Below are 22,159 nucleotides of genomic sequence, written 5' to 3' on the forward strand. Positions count from 1 at the left end.
CCATTTTATAGCCTCAGCCAGCAAAGCTCCCATCAAGCTCCTAAAACTAGAAGAACTTAACCGAGCCCTCTGTTATCCCCACGCTCCATCTTCTCCCATCCCTGAAGAACACCTCAGCGAGATGAGCATTGGCTGAGAAGAATCAGCAAAATTTAAACTCCCTCTTTGAGAGAGAGCAGAGGAGAGATGCCATTGGATGTAGACAGTTACAGAGAAAGGGGATCTGACTTTTATTGGAGACAGAACCTCACAATAACTTAGTGCTGGGGAAGAAGAGAAGACAGATGAGGGGCGGAGAGAGACGGCAGAAGTGGCATCTCTCGCTCCGATGCCCAAGCTGATGTTTACATGGGAGATCACAGAACCGGTGTAAGCTCAGCCCTTACTCTTCCCCTGGACAACCTATTCAACGAGGTGTTACATGTGAAACTTAATTACGACTGTCTAAAATGTTAACATTTACATTACTTCACTACTGATCATCTTAACAGAAACATTCTGCTAAGGTACTGTATTCACTAGGTAGCTATGTGGTACGGTGTTGTGAAATGATGTATTTTTAAATGGAGCTGCATGAACTATTTGTAATGAACAATGTATTCAGTTAACTTCACTCTGCTTGGGAGTTGTTGGCAATCAGACTGAGTTTTTGCAAATTTGTTATTCATGAAATGTCTCTAGAGAACAAATTTCAGGCTATTGAGGGTAGCAAGGAGACTTTACCCCATGTGATTCATTACCAATTAAAAGGATTCTGCAATCCAAATTTAGCTTAGTTCATAGTCCTGTTAGCAATGCACAAACCAGACTGGAATCCAGTTCACTCTCCCATAGCGGCATTAGGTCTGCAACATTAGCAGGACTAAAGAGTAGTAAAAATTTATTTTAGCCAAGAAACTAAAAACGATAACTCTGAATACACGCAGGGACCAGGTCTCTGGAGTATACCAGTGCCATTGTTACTCAGTCATTTCAGTGGCGCTGGAACATTTTTAATAGTGGGGGTGCTGAAAGCCAGCCCCCTTACCTCTGTCCACTCCCCCCAGCCCCCAAGCTGAGGCCAGGAGAAAAGCCCCAGGCACGGGGTGGCCTCGGAGCACCGGGCCGGCAGCCAGGACCCCAGGTGCGCGGGGCCGGCAGCTGTGAGCCCGGGGGTGCTGCAGCACCTCCTACACTCCTCGTTCCTGCGCCTATGAGTCATTTTTAAGAGCAGAACTGGTCTTTAATCTATTAAACCTCCATGCTGAATTACTGTCAGCAAGAATCATCTTTACTAAACACTAGGGTGACCAGATAGCAAGTGTGAAAAATTGGGAAGGGGGTGGGGGATAATAGGCAGCTATATAAGAAAAAGCCCCAAATATCAGGACTGTCCCTATAAAATCAGAACATCTGGTCACCCTACTAAACACATAAGTTCTATGTTGGTGTCTACATAGCACTCACTAAGGGCTTGATTCTGCAAAGAGAACCCCCTGCAAGGTGCTAAGTATCCTCAACCTCCACTGAATTGACTGGAAGCCAAGGCATCTGCTCCTGCTGAGATACTCAGCACCGCACAGGATTGAGCGTTAAACACCTCAAGCCCCATCCTGGAATGCATTAAATCTGCTGTAAAACCTGGGATGGTTTCTTTTGTGATGGTCTCTTATTTGATTATTTTAAATTACATGTTTGTGAATAGAGGAGAGGAGGATCTTTGCAGGTCATTACAGTCACCTGTAAGGCTGCTTAATATCCATCAACTTAAAAACTTTCAAATCTACAACATTCCTCTGAATCACCACTTATTTTCATGCAATACCTTTTACATTCTTATCTACCAAAGCTCTGGCTTGGGTTGCAATGATTTGCTGCTGCTGTCTGCCAAATTCCTTTGCAAGTACCGCTTTCATTTGGCAAGCCAGGTGCCTGCTTCCCAGGAACATGACACTAAATGCAGACAGAGTGAGTTTCCTCATGGCAAACAAAATGCAGAATCTTTCAGCAGTCTCTGTTTGTTCCTAAGTATTTGTAGAGAAACCTCTTCCCCGTCCCCTCAAGATCATTAAATATTGAACCTTCCACTAGAAGGAAGTAGCAAGAGGCAAACAGACTGCCAATAAGAAATGTCAACTTAGCATTCCTACATGACTTCCTCCTCCCATGTGTACTGTTCTGTTTTTTTTTGTTGCTGCCCACATAAAACCCCACCCCCACGTGGTTATAGAGAAACATTTGTCGGAGTGCAGAGTATTAAGCAGTGCTCTGGATTTCAGCTTGCTTAGTGCTGGCAGTGAGTTCAGTAGGGCTGGAAGCTTATCACAAGATAGAGTAGCAGCTCCTTGCTGCCATGATCAGAAAATGCGCTGCAGATTTGACTGCTGCCCAACAGCATCAAGTATTAAACAGTGTACTGCCATCAAGTATTTCACTAATCAAGGGATGCTCACTACTGTAAGTATTGTGAAATTCTGTCATCTCCTCAGGGAAAGGCATCATGCGGGAAGAATGGCGACTCTGAAACACTGCACTCTGAATCACTAGGAGAAAAGCAGCTAAGTCTTCCTTCATAAAAACTAGCTCCTTGTTCTCCTGCTTACCTACAGCTGAGTGCTTCCTAAGAGGTGCTGGAGTGCTTTCAGTTTCCATTGCAACCTACGAACATGAGACTGCAAAAAAGAACTACATACAAGATGCTCAGCAAGAAATAGCAGGATGGCTGAATATGGATTTAGCTTTGTGGAAATAATTTGCCACTCATCGATAGGGCCGCACTGAGCAAGTCTGTCTCTGACTGGCAGAAGGTAGGGATTTGTCCCACTCAACCAGGCAGACCACATACAGAGACTAGCATGTGCTGCTGCCCCTAAGCTAAAGGACTAGGTCCATTAGCTCATCCCTCTAAATGTTTGAGGTCACTATCATTTCCCATTGGGCTCCTGTTTAATGAAAAGGTTTGCTGTAGCTATTTGCTGGTGACTTCTCTCTGGCCTGGTCCAAACACAGCACTGGGGGGAGGGACTGACTAGGGTCAGGATGAGAGAGGCCAATGGCTGGGCTGAGCATTTGGAAGTTTGGAAATGCAATGTTTGTGTCTGAATTACACAGAACACGCACTAGAATTGAGCCCAAGCCCCAGCAGATGGATCTGGATTTCAAACACTCCAAAGCTTTAAAAAGAAAAAAAAAAGTTTGGCTCTGGGGTTTTGGTTTGGTTCATCATAAAGAAAGGAGTCGATTGCAAAGTTATGATGTGGAACTGGGTTTGTATTGCAAGCTTCTCCACAGTGTTCAGATCCATCTCTAATGTGAACTAGGGGGAAGTCTTTCCACTGACTTCAATGAGCCCTGGATCATAGATTCTTCTGCAACCACTGAAATACCAGACAGTGCCCCTTGCATACCAGTACACTATGCATTCCCATGAAGCTATGGTATGAAACTTGGAAGATGTATTCTGGGAAAGAGCCCTGTCAATGCACATGTATACTTTGTTTTATTGCATTGTGTTATTTATGAGAAATGAATCTAAAAAGTTTCAGAATTCTTCAATAAAAAAATTAAAACAAATACCACTTTTAAAAAGAATTCTGAATTTTGTTTTATTCATCATACATCACACAATGCAATAACAAACAAACTTTCCATTTCTCACTTCTTCCAACTATAACTGTTTTAAAGATATAAAGGTGAATTGGAAAAGCCTTGAATTTAATTAAATCCCCAAAAGGACTAATAATCTTTGTGCATATTAAATTTTAAGGCACTTACGGATGTTCTAGCCAATCAGCTCATTAGACTACCACAACATGCCTCCTAACCCTAACTGAAATGAGAAGTAACAGAGTGTGTGTGGGGGGGGGGGGGCGGCAGAATTGCAGACTGCAACTTCTTCACCATGTATATGTTTAAAAGAATATGTCTATCATAAAAAGGTAACAAATCTAATAAGTGGATACATGATCATAATCCAAGAGCAGAAAAAAATCAGTAATACAAGTTTCAAAATGCAGTTCTCAGGAAGGTATATATTAAATGTCAATTAATACATAATCTATAACAGGAAGGAACAGAGACGTCTTAAAAAAAATTCAGGGTGAAATTATGACTTTATTAAAAGCCCTCTGTATGGGGCAGTGTACGACTCCGCTGTCCCAGAAGCAGAGTGGGAAGCAGTTTGTGACTCAGACCTGCAGTCTGCTTTCTCACTTTCCCCCTTCTTTACTAAGGACATATCCTGCAGCCTATCCCCTGTTTGCACTGGCTGGTGCATTGGGGGAGGGGATCATTTCCTCTCCCTGTGATGGAAGTATCTGGTGCAAGGGATCACCATATGCCTGCTTTTATTCTCCTGTGTAGTCATGCAGGATGACTCATGATCTGGTCTTTATGATTGCAATACCTTTCTGATTCCAAGGTTGCAATCTTTTTTTCCCTTGCCTAAGAATTTTCCAGTTTAATATATTGAGCAGTAAGTACACATTATAGAAACTCTCACAGTTCTATTGTTCTGCTTTTCCCCTTGTGCATAGAACTATTTTTTATATCAACACACACATTTCTGCCATTTCTCCTGACTACGATCTCTTCCTCTTTTCTCTAGATCCTCCGAAATTGCAAGTACAGTAACTCCTCACTTAATGTCCTCCCGGTTAACGTTTCGTTGTTACGTTGCTGATCTATTACAGAACATGCTTGTTTAATGTTGTGCAATGCTCCCTTATAACGTTGTGGACAAAGCCACCTGCTTTGTCCACTGCTTGCAGGAAGAGCAGCCCATTGGAGCTAGCTGGTGGGGGCTTGGAACCAGGGTGGGCCAGCAGCCCCACATCAGCTCCCCTAAGTTCCCTGTGTGGCAGCCGCCCAGCAGACTATCAATTGCCGGGCAGTTCTGGTGTCCCTCCCCCCACAGCCGTGTGCTGCTCCTGCCCTCTGCTTTGGAGCTACTGTCGGGAGCCTCCTGCTTGCTATGCAGGGGGTGGAGGGGAAGGTGGGTGCTGATGTCAGGGTGTCCCCCTCCCCCGCTCCTGTACCCCATCTTCACAGAGCGGGGGGGACATGACAGGGCTCAGGACTGAGGGAGCTTGCTGGCAGCAGCTGCTGTCTCAACTTGCTGATCTACTTAAAAAGGCAGTGTACTTAGAGTGGGGTCAGCATACTTAAAGGGACGATGCGCATCTCTCTCCCTCACACACACACAGTATGTCTCTCTCTCTCTCTCTCTCTCTCTCACACACACACACACACGGTGTCTCTCTCTCTCTCATACACACACACACAAATGGGGTATGTCTCTGTCTCACACACACATGCACCCTCTGGCACTTTGGAAAGTGGTGGAAGTGGTGCACTCCAGTGGGATAGCACGGGTTCATCATCACATTCAGTTTCCACAGGGAATGTTTGCAGCCACTGCCATGCGTCTATTGTATCTCCTCCCTCCAATCGTGTTGCCTTGTAGAGTGTGAGGCTACATTAACAACAACGTGTTAACCCTTGAGAGTTCAGCCCAGTACTAGTTCATCATTTAGCAGCAAGGCATTCCCTGGGAAATATCCCTCCGTCTTCCACCCTCTGACTCCACCACCTCAACCAAGCTTCACAGTCATCATTGCTGTGTACAGAATTAGTTTGTTTAAAACTTATACTCTGTGTGTGTGTGTGTGTGTGTGTGTGTGTGTGTATAATGTCTTTTGTTTGGCAAAAAATATTTCCCTGGAACCTACCCACCCCCCATTTACACATTTACATTCATTCTTATGGGGAATTGGATTCACTTAACATCGTTTCGCTTAAAGGAGCATTTTTCAGGAACGGAACTACAACGTTAGCAAGGAGTTACTGTAACAAGTTTTTCTAATCTGCCCACCACCACTATCATTTTGCTGTTAAACATAAACTAGTGATAACATTGGCAATCCAATATAGTAAAGTACAGCTTTTGAATATACATAGAGGGACAAACCCTGCTCACCTTTCTCATACGAGTAGTTCCATTGACTTATATGAATGAGTAAGGCTAGCCGGATTCAGGCCCTGTTTCAGCAAAGCATTTAATGCATATGCTTAGCTTTAAGCACATCCTACTGTCTCACTGACTTTAATTGAAGAAGATCAGGCCCTTAGATACTATATTATTTGGGACTGATATAGATATTCTATAAACTTTACTTTGCTAATACTACATAGCTCCTGTTTGGCACTTACCTATAAGGTATTCCACCCAGAACTGGTCCTTTTCAGGATTGTAAGGACGGTTGAAGTCAATTTGGATAAGGAAAGGCTGTCCACGGCGTACAATCAACTTAGGGTGGTAGTACTTGTCAGTATGGTGCTCCTTCTTGTTAACATCCTGGTCTCTCTTGAACATGTGAACTTCCTTAACTTCCAGAAAATCTATGTAGACACACAAAGGGGGGGGGGAAATCAATTTCTTTGTTTCATATCGATACCATACCACTTATGGGCTCTGATCCTACTCACTCACTCACATTGAGTAGTACTTGGTAATAGCCCCACTGAAGTGGAGAGGAAAATTATCGTCCGATTGAGTTTTATACCCACTTGGCACATGTGTAAATGTCTTTGTGGGGTTCAAGAGAGAGAAGAATCAGGCCCCTTATGTGAAATGAGTTACATAATAATCCAGTGCTCTAGGGATGAATCAGGGCTGTGTCACAAGTGAGGCTGTTGACTATACAGGTTCCCTGCCTCATTGGTTGCAGAAGCTTGAAGGTGCACAGTGCAGGAGGCTAGGGATTGCAGGATGAGAAGCGGGGTGTGGCAGGGGCAATGGATTCTTCCTAAAAGTGGGGGGCCAAGAGGCCCCTCCCCCTCTGTGGCCCCGCCCCTGCTCCTCCTCTTCCCCAAGGCCCCACCCCTACTCAAGCCGGAAGCCAGAGCTGGGCTGGGGAGCCCAGGCCCCTCTACCTGCCCGGGGTGGGAGGGGTCCGACAGCTAGCCCCCGGCCTGTGTCCCCGCCACCTGTGTCCCCAGCCCAGGGCAGGTGGAGGGTCCGTGGCTCCCCACAGCTGCCCGTGTGGCTCTTACCCCAACCTGGACCCAGCTTCCACCCTAGGGGTGGGGCCTCGGGGGCTGAAGAGCCACAGCCAGGCCACGTACGTACGGATAGTATTTAAGGAGTTGTGTGTCTATGCTGAAAATTGGGTCCTTAAGGTCTTGGAGTTAAGGTAGATCACCAAAAGATGACATGTCTCGGACATCTTCCTTTCAGGCAGGAGGTAATAGACACCTATCTCCCTGTCTGGATATTTGAGTATTGAATGCCTCACAATGTATGCCTAATGGAGCCTGGGGAGGGGTTAAGGATTGTAAAATCTACAAGAGAGAAATAAACAGGCTGTGTGTGTCCTATTTATGAATAAACACAAAGGATTGGTATGGAATATCTTGGGGTGGAAGGAAACATGTGGGATCCTTCACCGAGGAGGCAAACTGGCAGCATGCATGTCTAATGAAAGGAAAGTCACAGCCAACCTGGCTGTAAAGTGCTGCAAGGATTTTGGGTAAGCAATATTCTACAAGACATGAGAGGATCTTGTTAATTAAGTCTAGGCTCTAGAATGTGTGTTATGATTTTGTGTGTAACCATTTGTTTCCAATACTACTTCTTGCTAACACTTGAATCTCTAGGCTTTTTTACATAAACTTACACTTGATTTCACTGTAAACATATCTAAGTGCTGTGAGTTAAGCAGAGCGGTGATGTGAGGTGGAACTGGCAGAGCTGGGGTGTACTGTTTCTGTGGAAGCAGTGAATCTGTGAATACTGTGTGTGTCCAAAGGAACAGGGGCTGGACACTTCAGGGAGACAGAGGGCTGGGAGTTTGGGATGTGCCAATTGCTAGTCTGTAGAGTAACAGTAGGGTCTGTGAGGCTTAGAGGGCGCTGCTTGCGTTGCCCATGGCTGGTGGAATCGGGGAGCTCACCCACAGCAGGTACAGAAAAGGCTTCCTCACACTAAGGGTGGGTGGTAGTGAGGTGCCTCACACCCCCTGGGTATCCCCGGGAACCATCCCAGAAGAGCCATTCTCCAGAACTTGGGTTGAAGGAACAGGCTGGCTACATAGGGAAGCGGACCTCCTCCTCCTGGTGCTCAAGATCTGAGCACCTGGATACTGGGCTCTTCTGAGCAGAGGTCACAACACCACAAAGTAAATATCACATCACAACAAAACAAGGCTGCCCAACCTGAGCTTGCTGAAAGTCAAGCTCCTTTGTCAAATTGGAACAGGGATGGTTCAAGTGGATTAGGAATTCAACCTGAGCCCTGCACTACTCATATTTTCTAATGATCAGAGTGTTTGTTCTTGGCACAGCAGTGAGATGGTCTCCTCTGTTTAATTTTGGTCCAACAAGTTTCAAAATTGCCTCTGATTTTGGGTGCCCAACTTGACACACCTTGGTCAGCTGAAGGCACGGGTGTTGCATGTGGTCAGCACTTCTGAAAAGCAGGCCAAAGGTGGACCCTAAATTGGGGATCCAAAAACTGATGTATCCAGAATCAGAGGCCACATCTGAAATTTTTGTCCCTGCTTCTTTTAACCCATTTGCTTGGTTCACTGGGCAAAAATTCACTATAAACAATACTAACTTAATTAAATCGTCTACTCAGGTAATTATATCACACCTATCACTGGGATACCTGAACTCCTTGCAGAAAATTTTCATGCTATTATCTCTAATTGGCTCACAGCAGTAGTTTGTTCCTAAAACAAGCCCTGGGCTAGAACAGCTGCAGCATTCATATATACAGGTGTATCTATCCCAAAACATTGGTGATCCTGGTAATTATAACAATGTATCTGAGTGGTGACCCTTTGGGCACAATACATTAGAAATTTTCCCATACCTGGATGAAATCCCAATAGCTGAAGTTAAGAGACTTAAAGGTGGTCTCATGAATGATGCAGATACATAATGCATACTGGAGGCAATCCTATTGTCTCTGAATTAAATTTTAATTCAGCAACACAGAGAACTGTGGTTACCCAGTTGGGATGGAGGGGGAGGGGGAATCTACTGCCTCAGATGCTATCATATTGGCCTATTATGGAAACACTTTAATAAGGCATATCTCTGAGTGCACCAGAGTGGAACATACTGGTAGTAGTCAGAGGGTTAATCCTATCGTTATGGTGAAACTATGTAACAAGCTGTTTCCCCATGTTAATTTTCACCATGCTTCACAGCACGTATTCCCCCCACTGAGCACTTCCATTCAGTTATGCTGTGATCTGAACTTGCATCATTCTGTCGCCAGTTGTATGAGTCAACTTTTCAAGGGCTCCTTCTGTTCGATCTAAAGCGCCACTGTGAGAGGGAGCTTACTAGGACTTTATGACAGAGGGATCCATATAAATACCTATTTAAGCTCCCATAAAGCTAATATTTTTTTCTGTCCCATTTGCCTTCTATGGCTTGCTTGCTTTCAACATTTGTGCCAACAGAAACCTCTGTATTTTCCTTAGAAGGCAGATACCCTAAGTATATTGGCTTGTTATGCACTCAGCATTTTCCGTTCATATGGCTAGTGCCCTGCAACGTAGGCGCTGACTCCGTGACAGGAGCTGGCTGCCAGTAGGTACTAAGCACCCATGGAAAAAAATTAGTGGGTGCTTAGTACCTACTGGCAGCCAGCTCCCCCCCAGACTCCCAGCGCCTCCCATCCGCCAGTGGCCCTGCTGATCAGTGCCTCCCCTCCCTCCCAGTGCCTCCTGCCCACTGATCAGCTGTTCCACGGCGTGCAGGAGGTTCTGGGAGGGAGAGGGAGGAGCAGGGATGGGGTGCGCTCAGGGGAGGGGGCGGAACTGGGCGGGAAGAGGTGGGGCGGGGGTATAAGAGGTGGGAAGAGGTGGGGCACAGGAGTGGTGAGCACCCCCAGGGCATGGAAGAAGATGGTGCCTGTGCTCTGCAAGTTCTTTTCAAAAACTTGGGCAGATTCATTTCTGTGTCTACACTGCAGGCATAGGCCTTGGCACAGAGCCCCAGCAGCAGAAAGTCTGACAGGAAGGGCAATTTCAGCTGTGGAGAATGGTAGCAGCCTAGAGGGGAAGATGTGGGGGACCAGCTCAGCTCAACAAGTGGACAGTGCTAGTCAGGGAGGGTGTGTGGCTAGGGCATCTGGAGGATTTGCTGATAAGCTTATCCCTGCTGTAGCTTCCTCTGGTTTTGGAGCCTCTGGTGAAATTTAAAGCTGCTCCCCCACCCCCTTCTGAAACCCCTTTGGGTTCCCCCTTTCCTGCCCTATCTTCCCTCAAGGATATCTCCCAGGCAGGGATGAAGCATTTTTGTAAACATACAGCTTTAAATTAAGCTAGTGCATGGCCTGTGTAGCCATTTATTGGTAGAGCAGAGTGAAATTTTGATTTCCCATATAGATGACAATGGGTTAACTGTCATTGTTAGACTGTCTGATGACAAGACAGAAAAATGGGGGGTTTATCTGGGGTTGTTTTGTGACTTGTGATAAACGGCCAATAATTAAAGTGGTTCCTTCCAGTAAAAACTGCTTTTTGCCAAGCTAGTCTGAAAGCTGTATGTATTGTAACTTGACGGAGCTGAAGGTCAAAGTTCAAGTTCAGCTTGCAGCCATGTCTGGTCCCAAATCCTGCCTCCAAGCTGAAAGTAGGGAGGCATCGGTGCCTAGTCACCAAAGTACCCGGCTAGGGGTCTGAAGATCAGTGTTCTATTTCTGAGTGCCACTAATTCCCTGTCTCACTTCTGTGTGTCAGTTTCCTCCTCTGAGAAAATACGGTTAATACCACGCACCTTGGTACAGTGGTTTGAGATGCTTGGGTGAAAGGCACTATATAAAAGATATAAAGTTCATTTGGTGGTTGTTCTAAAGCAGACACCCACACCCCATAACACAGAACATCAGCAGTAAATGCTTCCAGTTACTACAACTCAATTTAAAAATGTTTGACATAAGGGGCAGGGCTTTACCTCACCACCACCCCATATAAGGAAGTTTTGTCTTCCTTCTTTCCACCCTGGATGTGCCTGCCCTTGCAAAAAGATTGTGGATCAGATCCTCAGTTGGCATAAACCGATGTAGTTTGAATGTGGCTGCAGCTATGCCAGTTTACACCAGCTTCACCAGCGCTATGCCAGTTCACACCAGCTGAGGATCTGGCCCTCTCTTTTGTAGACCTTTAACAAAGGTGGGTTTGGGGAAACTGAGGCCCAGAGACATGCAAATGGCTCTCGCAAGGTCACCCAGCAAGTCAGTGACAGAGTCAGGAATTAGGCTTCAATGGAGCGATGCACATTTGCACCATCTGGGTATCTGACCCAGAATTTTCTTAAGCTTTCTATGGGTGCTTTTGAATAGGGAGTATCAGAACTGAACCTTAGACAGAAAATAGGTCCAGTTCATCCACTGATGTTAATGGAGTAACACACAGGATATATTTGGGCTAATGTTTCATTATCATTTCATGAAATAACTGGCAAGGAGAATACCCTTCCTTGAATAGTCTATTTTAAACTACAGAAACAAAGTTCTGAGAATTATAATTAAAGAAATATTCTCCAGCTGACATTTCCTGCTGAGATCAGCTATGTCATATAGACCCAGCCTGTTTGAAAAATACCAGAGATACTTGTGGTTACAGTTAGATAAATGACTATGCAAAAACGGCATCTTCTCACGCCACTATATACACAGGGAACAGACTTAAGTTAGCTAACTTCATAACAAAACCATCCCCCCAGCCACTCCTGCTAGCATCAATGCAGCTATGAAAGAATGAGCTGGATTCTATTCCACCTTACACACCCTCAGTCAAAAGGTCAACAGGATCTGCCTGTAGGATCTTTATTACTGGTCAATATCGGACCCCTTGATTATCAGCTGTCAGCATGAGTTTCCAATGCTGAACTAGGAGAAAAAACCCACACCCATCTTTCATTTTAGGAATTTGTAAGCTAATGTTTGCACTTTCCATTGAAGACTACGGAGCCAAACTCACAGCTGGGTAAGCAGGTGTGGCTCCGTTCTAAACTGACTTGTGCTCCCTTACGATCATGTTGCATTGGCTTGGAATGCATTATATAAATTGCCAGGTATTATAATCTGATGAACAAATGTGATATGTAAGTAATTAGGGGCTAAAACAGACCACTGCTGTACACTGCTCAAGTAAATCAGGTTTGCACAGAGGTTCTTCTTGGAAGCAGGGAGGCACAGAATCCAGCCTGCCCTCGCTGTGGGTGAAGGAGTTGTGGTCAGAGGATCTGTGGAGTAGCAGATTCAGAGTTCACACACTCATCCCTCACCCATTTTGCCCCAAGTCTCCCTTTCCTATCCTGGCACAAAAGTGGGGAGATAGGCACTGCTCTGCCGGGCAAGTGCAGTCCCCATTCATGACCTTCCTGCACCCGAGAATCCTACCATGAGCTACTTCCTATGTCACTGATCCCCTCTGCATCTCCCATTGCTCAGGCCACTGAATAAAAATAACTGTAGGCCCTCACAGTTGAATTAATGAAGGCCATGTACCTGACCTATTCCTTTTATAAGATTATTATTTACCAGGTACCGATTGATGAAGCTGTTTAAGTGTAGTTAAGGACTCACAAGTAAATCATAAAGATGCCGGGCTGAAAGGGGCCTCAAGCACTCATCTAGTCCAGCCCCTGCACAGAGGCAGGACCAAGTATTCCTTAAGACCATCCCCGACAGGTAATTGTCCAACTCGTTCTTAAAAACCTCCAATGATGGGGATTCCACAGCCTCCCTTGGAAGCCTATTCCAGAGCTTAACTAGCCTTACAGTTAGGAAGTTTTTGCTAACATCTAAACTGCTGCAGATTAAGCCAATTACCGCTTGTCCTACCTTCAGTAGTTATGGAGATCAAATTGATCACTGTCCTCTTTATAACAGCCCCTAACATATTTGAAGACTCATCAAGTCCTGCTCAGTCTTCTTTTCTCAGAGGTAAATATGCCCAGTTTTCGTAACTTTTCTTCATAGATCAGGTTTTCTAACCTTTTTATCATATTTGTTGGTCTCCTCTGGACTCTCTCCAATATGTGCACACTTTCTTAAAGTGTGGTGCCCACACCTGGACACAGTACTCCAGCTGAGGCTTCACTAGTGCCAAGAAGAGTGAGATCATTGCCTCCCCAGTCTTACATATGACATTCCTGTTAATATACACCAAGGATTAGCTTGTCTTATTTATTTATTTTTGCCACTGCATCATATTGTTGACTCATATTCAATTTGTGGTCCATTATAACTCCCAGCTCCTGTTCAGTAGTACTAGTACCTAACCAGTAATTTCCCATTTTGTAGTTGTGACTTTCATTTTTATAGTGTAGTACTTTGCACTTGTCTTTATTGAATTTCATTTTGTTAATTTCAGACCAATTCTCCAATTTGTCAAGGTCATTTTCGATTCTAATCCTGTCTTCCAAAGTGTTTGCAACACCTCCCAATTTGGTGTCATCCACAAATTTCATATTTTCCACTCCATTATCCAGATCATTAATGGAAATATTGACTAGTACCAGACCCACCACTGAGCCCTGTGGGACTGCACTCGATACACCTTCCTGGTTTGACAGAGAACCATTGATAGCTATTCTTTGAGTATGATCTTTCAACCAGTTATGCACCTACCTTATAGTAATTTAATGTAGACCGTATTTCCCTTGTTTGCTTATAAGATTGTCGTGGGGGACTGAGTCATCCTTACTAAAGATCAAGATAAGTCACATCTATAGTTTCCCCCCAATCCATTGGGCAAGTAACTATGTCAAAGAAGTAAAATAGGTTGGTTTGGCATGATTTGTACTTGACAAATCCATGCTGGCTATTCCTCATAACTCTATTATCCTCCAAGTGCTTACATATTGTCTAATAATTTGTCCAGTATCTTTCCAAAAATCAAAGTTAGGCTGACTAGTCTATAATTCCCAAGGTCTTCTTTGTTGCCCTTTTTAAAGAGAAGTACTATGTTTGCCCAGTCCTCTGGGACCTCACCAGCCCTCCAGGAGTTCTCAAAGATAATGGTTCCAAGATTGATTCAGCTAGTTCAGGGGTCGGCAAACTTTCAGAAGTGGTATGCCGAGTCTTCATTTATTCACTCTAATTTAAGGTTTCGCGTGCCAGTAATACATTTTAACGTTTTTAGAAGGTCTCTTTCTATAAGTCTTTAATATATAACTAAACTATTGTTGTATGTAAAGTAAATAAGGTTTTTAAGAAGCTTCATTTAAAATTAAATTAAAATGCAGAGCTCCCCAGACCGGTGGCCAGGACCCGGGCAGTATGAGTGCCACTGAAAATCAGCTTGCGTGCCGCCTTCAGCACCCGTGCCATAGGTTGTCTACCCCTGAGCTAGTTCCTTAAGTACTCTAGGTTGAATATCATCAGGCCTTACTGACTTGAATACATCTAACCTACGTAAGTATTTTTTTAACCTCTTCTTTCCCTATTTTGCTGTGTGTTTCTTCCCCCTTGTTATTAATATTAATTGTGCTATGTATCTGGTCACAAGGAACCTTTTTGGTGAAGACTGAAGCAAAAATAGGTGTTAAACACCTCAGCCTTCTTGGCGTTGTCTGTTATTAGCTCTTGTTCCCCCACTAAGTAGAAGGGCTATACTTTACTTTGTCTTTCTCTTACTCCTAATGTATTTATAGAACCTCTAGTTATTGTAATGTATTTCCCTTGCTAGATGTAATTCATTTTGTGCCTTAGCCTTTCTGATTTTGCTACTACATACTTGTGCTATTCTTTTATACTCATATGAATAAGGGTTGCAGGAGTATATCCTTGTCTCTTCTCATCATCAGCTGTACCCTGCTTTGTGGGAAACTGATCGAAAACAAACCAGAGAGGGAAATGTCTGTTTGATGTAAAAATGCTCAAAATATTTCTTACTGCAGCCCTTATGGAAAAGTCCAATGGAATTTAAAAGGGATGAAACTTTCATAGCAGTTACTCAAGAAGCCTATAGAATTAAACAGAGAATAGTAACCTTGCTCTAGAGTTTTTAAAACTGCTGATCGATCTAATAGGGAGTTGTATCCTTTCTGTGGATGGAGTTATGACAAACTTTGGGGTTTAAAATTGTATATAAAGAAAGTTTATCATAACCCCACCCACAGAGAGGATACATGATAAACATTCTCTATATAGAATTTTAAACCCCGCCCATAAAAAAGATCAATTCCTGATTAGAATGATCAGCAGGTTTAAAAACTCCAGAGCAAGGTTACTATTCGCTATTTAATTCTACGTGATTTTTCCATTTTGAGTTCCCCATTTCCCACTCTAGTTTGCTCTAGATCATTTTCTTACAGGCAGAGGCATACAGCCAATGGTGAACTAACAGAGCCCTGGAGGGGGAGGACAATATTTTGTCAGAGCCAAAGCACATTTTTTCCCTCGTGCCTGGAACATCTGCTCACCTCACTCCCTCAGATTTACCAACACTCCATTTATAACAAGGCTAACAAGATCATCATTAACTTATGTGAGGAAATCTCATGAGTTTCCCAGCGGAATGATGTTATGCAAAGCTGCTCTCTCATGGCATCTCCTCAATTCCCTCCCAATGCAGGAACACTGCACATAAAAGTTGCAGTGCCCCCTATTGACAGAAATTACATGTGGGACTTCTGTGGAGTTGGAGGAAGAGTGGAACGTGATGCATCTTTGTCTCAGAACTCTGATTCCTCTGACAAAATTTGGTACAATTCAGTGGGGAGTTTACTCCTATTTTCACCCTGCTTTCAGAAATAAGAGGCCAGGTCACTCCTTCTGTTATTTTCAGGTCAGTACCTTCAAGAAACTAAAAAGGAAATTCATCCTATAGCTCCAGTATCTGGTTGCTTCATCTCAGGTCTTCATGAAGCTTCTGTCAAAGTGCAGCAATCTATGCCTGCAGAATTCCCCCCCCCCCACACACACACACTTTCAACATCAAAAGTGTTTAAAATTAACAACTGTACATTGACCGTATGCAGCTGACCTGTGCCTTTACAACAAAAGTTGTTGTTGTGTTAGTTGCAATGGCCAAAATATCTGCAAGGCTCCTGGTAATTGTATGCTTTAGATATCAGCATTAACAGAAAATACAACTAGGAAAGGAATACAATAAAAAGCACAGGGATGTTTAGAGCTTTCTACAGACCCCCTTGAACAGCTGAACCTCTTTGTTCAAAACAGATAGCAAGCAGCGAAGGGACAGCCTTGAAGCGAAATCCTCTTGATTGGCAGACATTAGTGTTGGACCAGACATTCAGGGCAAGCTCGTTTCATGTGCAAGAAGGAGCAATTTGATGACTTAAAACATTTATAAAGGAAGAATTTTAAACTTTCATGGCAACACATTAACACAAGTTAAGGTGCTTTGTCAATAAAAGAAAATAGCCTTCAAACTTCATGACTTCCTAAAGAACAAGACAGAAATGGCTCCAGACTAGAAGAATTGTGGGGACTTTATTGAATTGAATCTCAGGTAGTTCTATTCACAAAGGCACGGATCACTGGTAAGTCTTTGGATGGTGCAAAGGAGGGTGCGCTGGGTGTTTCCTATCCAGTGCTAGTAAGAGTGGACACAAGTAAGGATAAGTATTGGGCATATCTTCCACAATTGAGCAGCACGAAGTTTCAAGCCTCCCAGACATGTTTCTGCTGAACTCATCAGGGTAAAAAAGGGGCATGATATGGATGAAGAATGAGTGTGTCTGGGGAGATATGGACGTCAGTCTAATTCTTAGCTGGTTAATAAAGCACTCAGCTATTAGCCCACCATAAAGCCTTATTCCTCCCACTAAGTAGGAGTAACTTGGCAAGCAGAGCAAAGCAAGGATGGTCCAGTGGTCAGGGTGCTGACCTGAGAGCTACAAGTTGAATCCCTTCCTCTACCACAAACTTCTTGTATGACCTTGTACAAGTCACTTAGTCCCCCATTTGTAAAATGGGGATAATAGCACTTCCTATGTCACAGAGGTGCTGTGAATATAAAATCCTTTGGCGACTGTGAGGTGCTCAGATATTGTGGTAGCATGGGCATGGAAGCAGCTTAGGCAGAAAGCACGCTCATTGACGCAGGCCTCGGCTCCCTGGCAAATTCTTACCTTGTGCTTGTCTGCACAACACTGCACCTGCTCTACGCAGCAAGCACCAACCCCAAAATGCAATACTCAGCCAGAGTTGTGTGTAAGACATGCTGGTCTAAAAAAATAAGAGGCCAGGTAATTCCTTCTGTTATTTCTGAAAATGTGGTGAAAATAGCAGAAATTCCTCCCTCCCCCCCGGTCACCATCACACACCCTGCAGATCCTTTTCAAAGTGTATTTTCCTGGCTATGCTGACTGCATTTTCCTCAGTACTGCTGGAATAACATTGCTAAGGGATAATGTGGGACAAACGAGTCCCCTCAGAAGCAGTGAATCTTTCCAGGCAGATTCTCCCCTTCAGCACATTATGACACAAAAGAACCTCTACACTTATCTATTTAGAGGCAGAGTTCTAGGCCATCAACTTCCTTGCCTTGTACATTAATAATCTCTCGGCCTGCCAGCGAGGCAGGAGGCAGACATTTCAGACTTCTCGCCACCTTTTACTTGCCCTGAAAGCTTTAATTTTGTTGGTGGAAAAACCCCATAAAAATCTCCCCCAACTCTACCCTTATACATGGGTTCTGATCCAAAGCTCCTCAAAAGTCAGTGGGAGTCTTTCCATTGACTTCAATGGGCTTTGGTTCGGACCCACAACACAACTTCTCTAATCTTCCTCTCAGGCTTCCAAAGACCTTAGGCTTCCCTGCTTTTACTAATGTTTCTCCTTTGAGATCCTATGTATCCACGGTAGTCTGAGCTGGACCTTCCTATGTCATGTTGCACTGTGCTACATTATATCAAAACACAAACCAACATACAACAGCAAGGATGTTTGAAAAGCATAGCCCCTGGTTCCACTCTTAACACGACAGTTGCTTGCCTGTTTTCAAAAGTGATGTTTATTAAAGAAACATTTATGTATTAGGATGGGAAGGGTGGGTGAATTTGTGGTTAAGGCATGGGATTAGGGTGAAGGAAATCAAGGCTACACAGTCTTCAAGTGCAACTAAAGCTCTCCATTCCTCAGTTTCTTCATCTGTAAAATGGAGATATTACTGCTTACCCACTTTTGTCATGTGCTTTGAGATCCTTGGCTGAAAATTGTTGTAGGAGTTTCGTGTATTATTATATCATACTGCCCTGGTTGCTCTGTAGAACTAGCTCACCTATTAATTTCTGTTTGTTATAAATTTAGCCTCTTAAGCTAGTGAATCATGCAAGCGTCAATCCTGATTTCTTTAAATGTATGTTATTTATAAGTATTATTTTCATATTATTTTCAGCTGGCATGTGAACCTGTTTGTTCCAAAGACTTAGAATTGTTACTCAATGTTGTTTGACATACAAGTCACATGATGTCAGTTCTGGTCCCTGATTGTAAGCTTTGTAACCAGGAGCATAACAAGCAATTTCTGGTAATTTTAAAGACTAATTCAAGATTTGCAAACATTTTCAGAAATAACCCGCAATCATCTGAACGCTTTTGAACAACAAATAATATGATCCCCACAAGTCACAATGAACTGCACTCGGTGTTATAGTTGTCAAAATATTCCTGAATCTGCCTCCTCCATCTACTATTTGACATGGTCAACCTGGGGCAGTCCACTTAATTTCTCTGTGCATCAGCTTCTCTGCCTGCAAGACAGAGAACTTCCTTTCCTCTTTCTGATAGGGATGGTCATTCATTAAACCCTGTAAAGGCCTTTGAGATCCTCAAATGAAAGGAGCTACAGAAGTACAACAAATTATCATTACCTAGCTTTGTTATTACAAGTGTTTTTGTTTTACTTCGTAGACACAAACAGAAGTAGGTACTGGAAATATAGAAAGGGTTCAACTCTTAAAATGTGCAGTACACTGTACCTTTCAGGTTAACTCCCCTAGGTACAAAACCAGTCATCTCCATGACAGGGACCTCATCTTCTTCAGCATTAGAGATGTTTGGGGGGAGGGCTCTTCGGCCACTCAGGCTAGGGGGAATTGGTTTTTTCTTCTCTTTGTCAGCGTGCGTTGGTTCAGACATTGTAACAGTGTTGCAATCCCCTAAAAGGAAAAAGGAGAGCAAGAGAAAAGAAAAGTGAGCTAGAGCCCCACGTCTAAGAGGGAAAAACAAATAACAGTGTGCAATGCCAATGAGCTACACATTTTCAGTCTCACATAAATAAAACAAAGGCAGAAAGCATCAGTCTAACGATGGATTACAATCCCCTGAGGCTTGGAAGGTATTTTGTGATTGTCAAAACATATGAAAAAGAGAAGAAAGAATAAACCCAAACACAAAAGGGTTTGTCTGGGAATAGCAAGACTTTGAAACATTTGGGAGATTCCATGAGTTAGGATTAAATACATACATAACCCTCCAAAAAGGCATCACTGCAGATTAAGTGGTGAATTAATATCACTGATGAGTGAATCTCACAAATTCTCTACCCTGATTTAATACACACACACACACACACACACACACACACACACACACACACAAATTATATTGCATCATGAGTCCAAAACACTACAAAGTGTTTGAAATGAATGCTATCATATTTTGTATAGGGCTTCTACATATTTTACACAGACAAAATATCTGAAGATTTGCCCACAGACACCCAGACAATAAAATCACCTCCCACACCCTGCAGGTTGCAAGAAAAAGGGGAGAAAAACTTTCCCTCCACTTACTTCTCTAGAGTAAATCAATTAAAGGGAAATTGCATATATTGGATGATAAGAGATTTCTCTTTGAGGTAGCATAAAGCTGATTTCACATCTAGTGTGTGTGTGTGTGTGTGTGTGTACACACGCATGCATGCATGTGGCAGTGACAAAGACACGGCAGCCTGCTCAGAAAAAATACTCAATGCTGAGAACTCAGCTTCTTCCAAATACCCATTCAGGCAGCATTTCAAAACGTGGCAATTATTTAATAGCATTAAACTTTTAAAGAAAGTGTTTAGCTAGCCAGGGTACCTTCTTTTCAGATGTTCTCTTTCCTGTTCCTGGTAGACTTTCTCAAGTGCAATGAAATCTGGAAATAGTTGGGGGCTCTTAAGTAACTGCAGTATATCCCCTTTCCTTCCCCGCCCCCCTGCAGGGCTGGGAGACTTCCCTTCTTGGCAAACCGTCCCCACACCTCCTCCAGGCAGCAGCAACAGCTGCTGGAGCCGTGGGTGTCTCTCGCTCTTCTGCCCCACCCCCACACATATACATCAGGAGGATTTCAATATACAATTTTCAGTGTATATGGTAAAAGAAGTTTTGCCATGCTGCTCCACGTAGGGGTCTCACGCCTTAGCTGTGGCAAAGCAGAACTCAGCAGCATCTCAAGGGGAGGGCAAAAGTAGCTATAAGCCACCTTTACTGCTCCACACTCCTGGGGCTAATTCTGGAACCCCTCATTGCTGCTCAAAGTTCTGCCAGGTGCACAGCCCCCAAGGGGATATTATGCCATCTGGGGATTGCCAGATTATAAAGGGGCATTCCTCTTTCCCTTGATCATGCCCCTGAAGACAATGGCACAGATCCGGTCGTGCTAGCTCTATGCTACTTGGGCTCGCCACACTCGGGAAATTCAGCCAGCTGGTTAAACTTGCTGTATTGCCCCTTTGCACCACTAGAGTGGTGCACAGGGGCCAGTGGATCTGGCGCAAAGCTGGGTTATTTGTTTCACTCAGGCTACGTCTACACTACCCGCCTGAATCGGCGGGTAGAAATCGATCTCTCGGGGATCGAATTATTGCGTCTCATCGGGACGCGACATTCGATCCCCGAATCGACGCACGTACTCCACCAGCGGAGGTAGGAGTAAGCGCCGTCGACGGGGGAGCCACGGAGGTCAATTTGCCGCCATCCTCACAGCGGAGTAAGTCGGCTCCGATACGTCAAATTCAGCTACGCTATTCGCGTAGCTGAATTTGCGTATCTTAAATTGACACCCCCCACCCCCCCCCGTAGTGAGGACGTAGCCTCAGTCTTTAAATGCAGGCCAGATCCTTAGTTGATGTAAATCCATACAGATGCATTGAAATCAATTTACACCACTTGAGGATCTGGCCCAGAGCCTCTATACTGTGCATGAACCAATTTCCCACATACTGTACATTGAAGTTTTGTGCATGCAAATATCTACATGCACAAGTTTGCAAGTGCAAAATTAAAGTCACATTTATCAATCGGGGCCTGTATATTTGCAGTTAAAGGGCCACAGCTGGGGGAATGAAATCACCCTTCTGTCTCAACATGTATTAACTGCTCTTTTACAGATAAATCCTAGTAGCAAAGTGTGCTCTGATCCCCTCAGCACCAATGTAACCCCCCTGTTGCCTCCAGACACAATGATGCCCCCCCTCTGCCCCACATAGTAAGAGTTTGAGGGAAGTAAAGGGGCAGAGAAAATGCATGAACTGAAGAGCAGCTGTTTTGTACGGTCAGTGCTCTTGCTCTTCACATGCATTGCAAGCAGAAACTCTCCTGGGATTTAGTCCTGATTGAATCAGCAGGAGTGCCCATGCCTCACAATGGTGTGGGTGTAGCTGACACACCGTGACACCCGGAGAGCTGCTTACACCTAAAGAGTTGTGCAGAGGTCCCGGCTCAGGTGGGGCCAAATGGAACTCCACAAGTGGCAATTTTTAAAGTAGAACTCTAGCGCTTTTTCCATGTAGGGAGAAGCCTCTGCCAATCTGCCCTTGAGGAAAATTCCTTCCCGACCCCAAATATGGCGATCAGCTAAACTCTGAGCATGGGGCAAGACTCACCAGCCAGACACCCAGGAAAGAATTCTCTGTAGTAACTCAGATCCCACCCTACCTAGTGTCCCATCACAGGCCATTGGGCATATTTACCGCTAATAGTCAAAGATCAATTAATTGCCAAAATTAGGCTATTCCATCATAGCATCCCTTCCATAAACTATCAAGCTTAGTCTTGAAGCCAGATATGTCTTTTGCCTCCACTGCTCCCCTTGGAAGGCTATTGCAGAACTTCACTCCTCTGATGGTTAGAAAACTTCGTCTAATTTCAAGTCTAAACTTCCTGATGGCCAGTTTATATCCATTTGTTCTTGTGTCCA

General features: G+C 44.1%; 1 protein-coding gene across 1 annotated transcript in view; it reads right to left on the reverse strand.

The window, feature by feature from the left end:
* Positions 1-20,123, reverse strand: part of F13A1 (coagulation factor XIII A chain) — a gene marked incomplete at its 3' end in the record, with an annotated part of 85,489 nt that extends 65,366 nt beyond the window's left edge. Inside the window, exons 1-3 of the mRNA XM_026647283.2 lie at positions 20,059-20,123; positions 18,955-19,134; positions 6,190-6,378 (exon numbers count right to left, since the gene is read on the reverse strand). Of these exons, the coding sequence (XP_026503068.2) occupies positions 6,190-6,378; positions 18,955-19,114 (349 nt within the window). The remainder of the gene's footprint in view (positions 1-6,189; positions 6,379-18,954; positions 19,135-20,058) is intronic.
* Between the last annotated feature and the right edge of the window lie 2,036 nt (positions 20,124-22,159).

The sequence above is a fragment of the Terrapene carolina genome, unplaced genomic scaffold, assembly GCF_002925995.2.
Source record: "Terrapene carolina triunguis isolate 2854851 unplaced genomic scaffold, T_m_triunguis-2.0 Scaffold58, whole genome shotgun sequence".
Lineage (NCBI taxonomy): Eukaryota > Metazoa > Chordata > Testudines > Emydidae > Terrapene > Terrapene triunguis.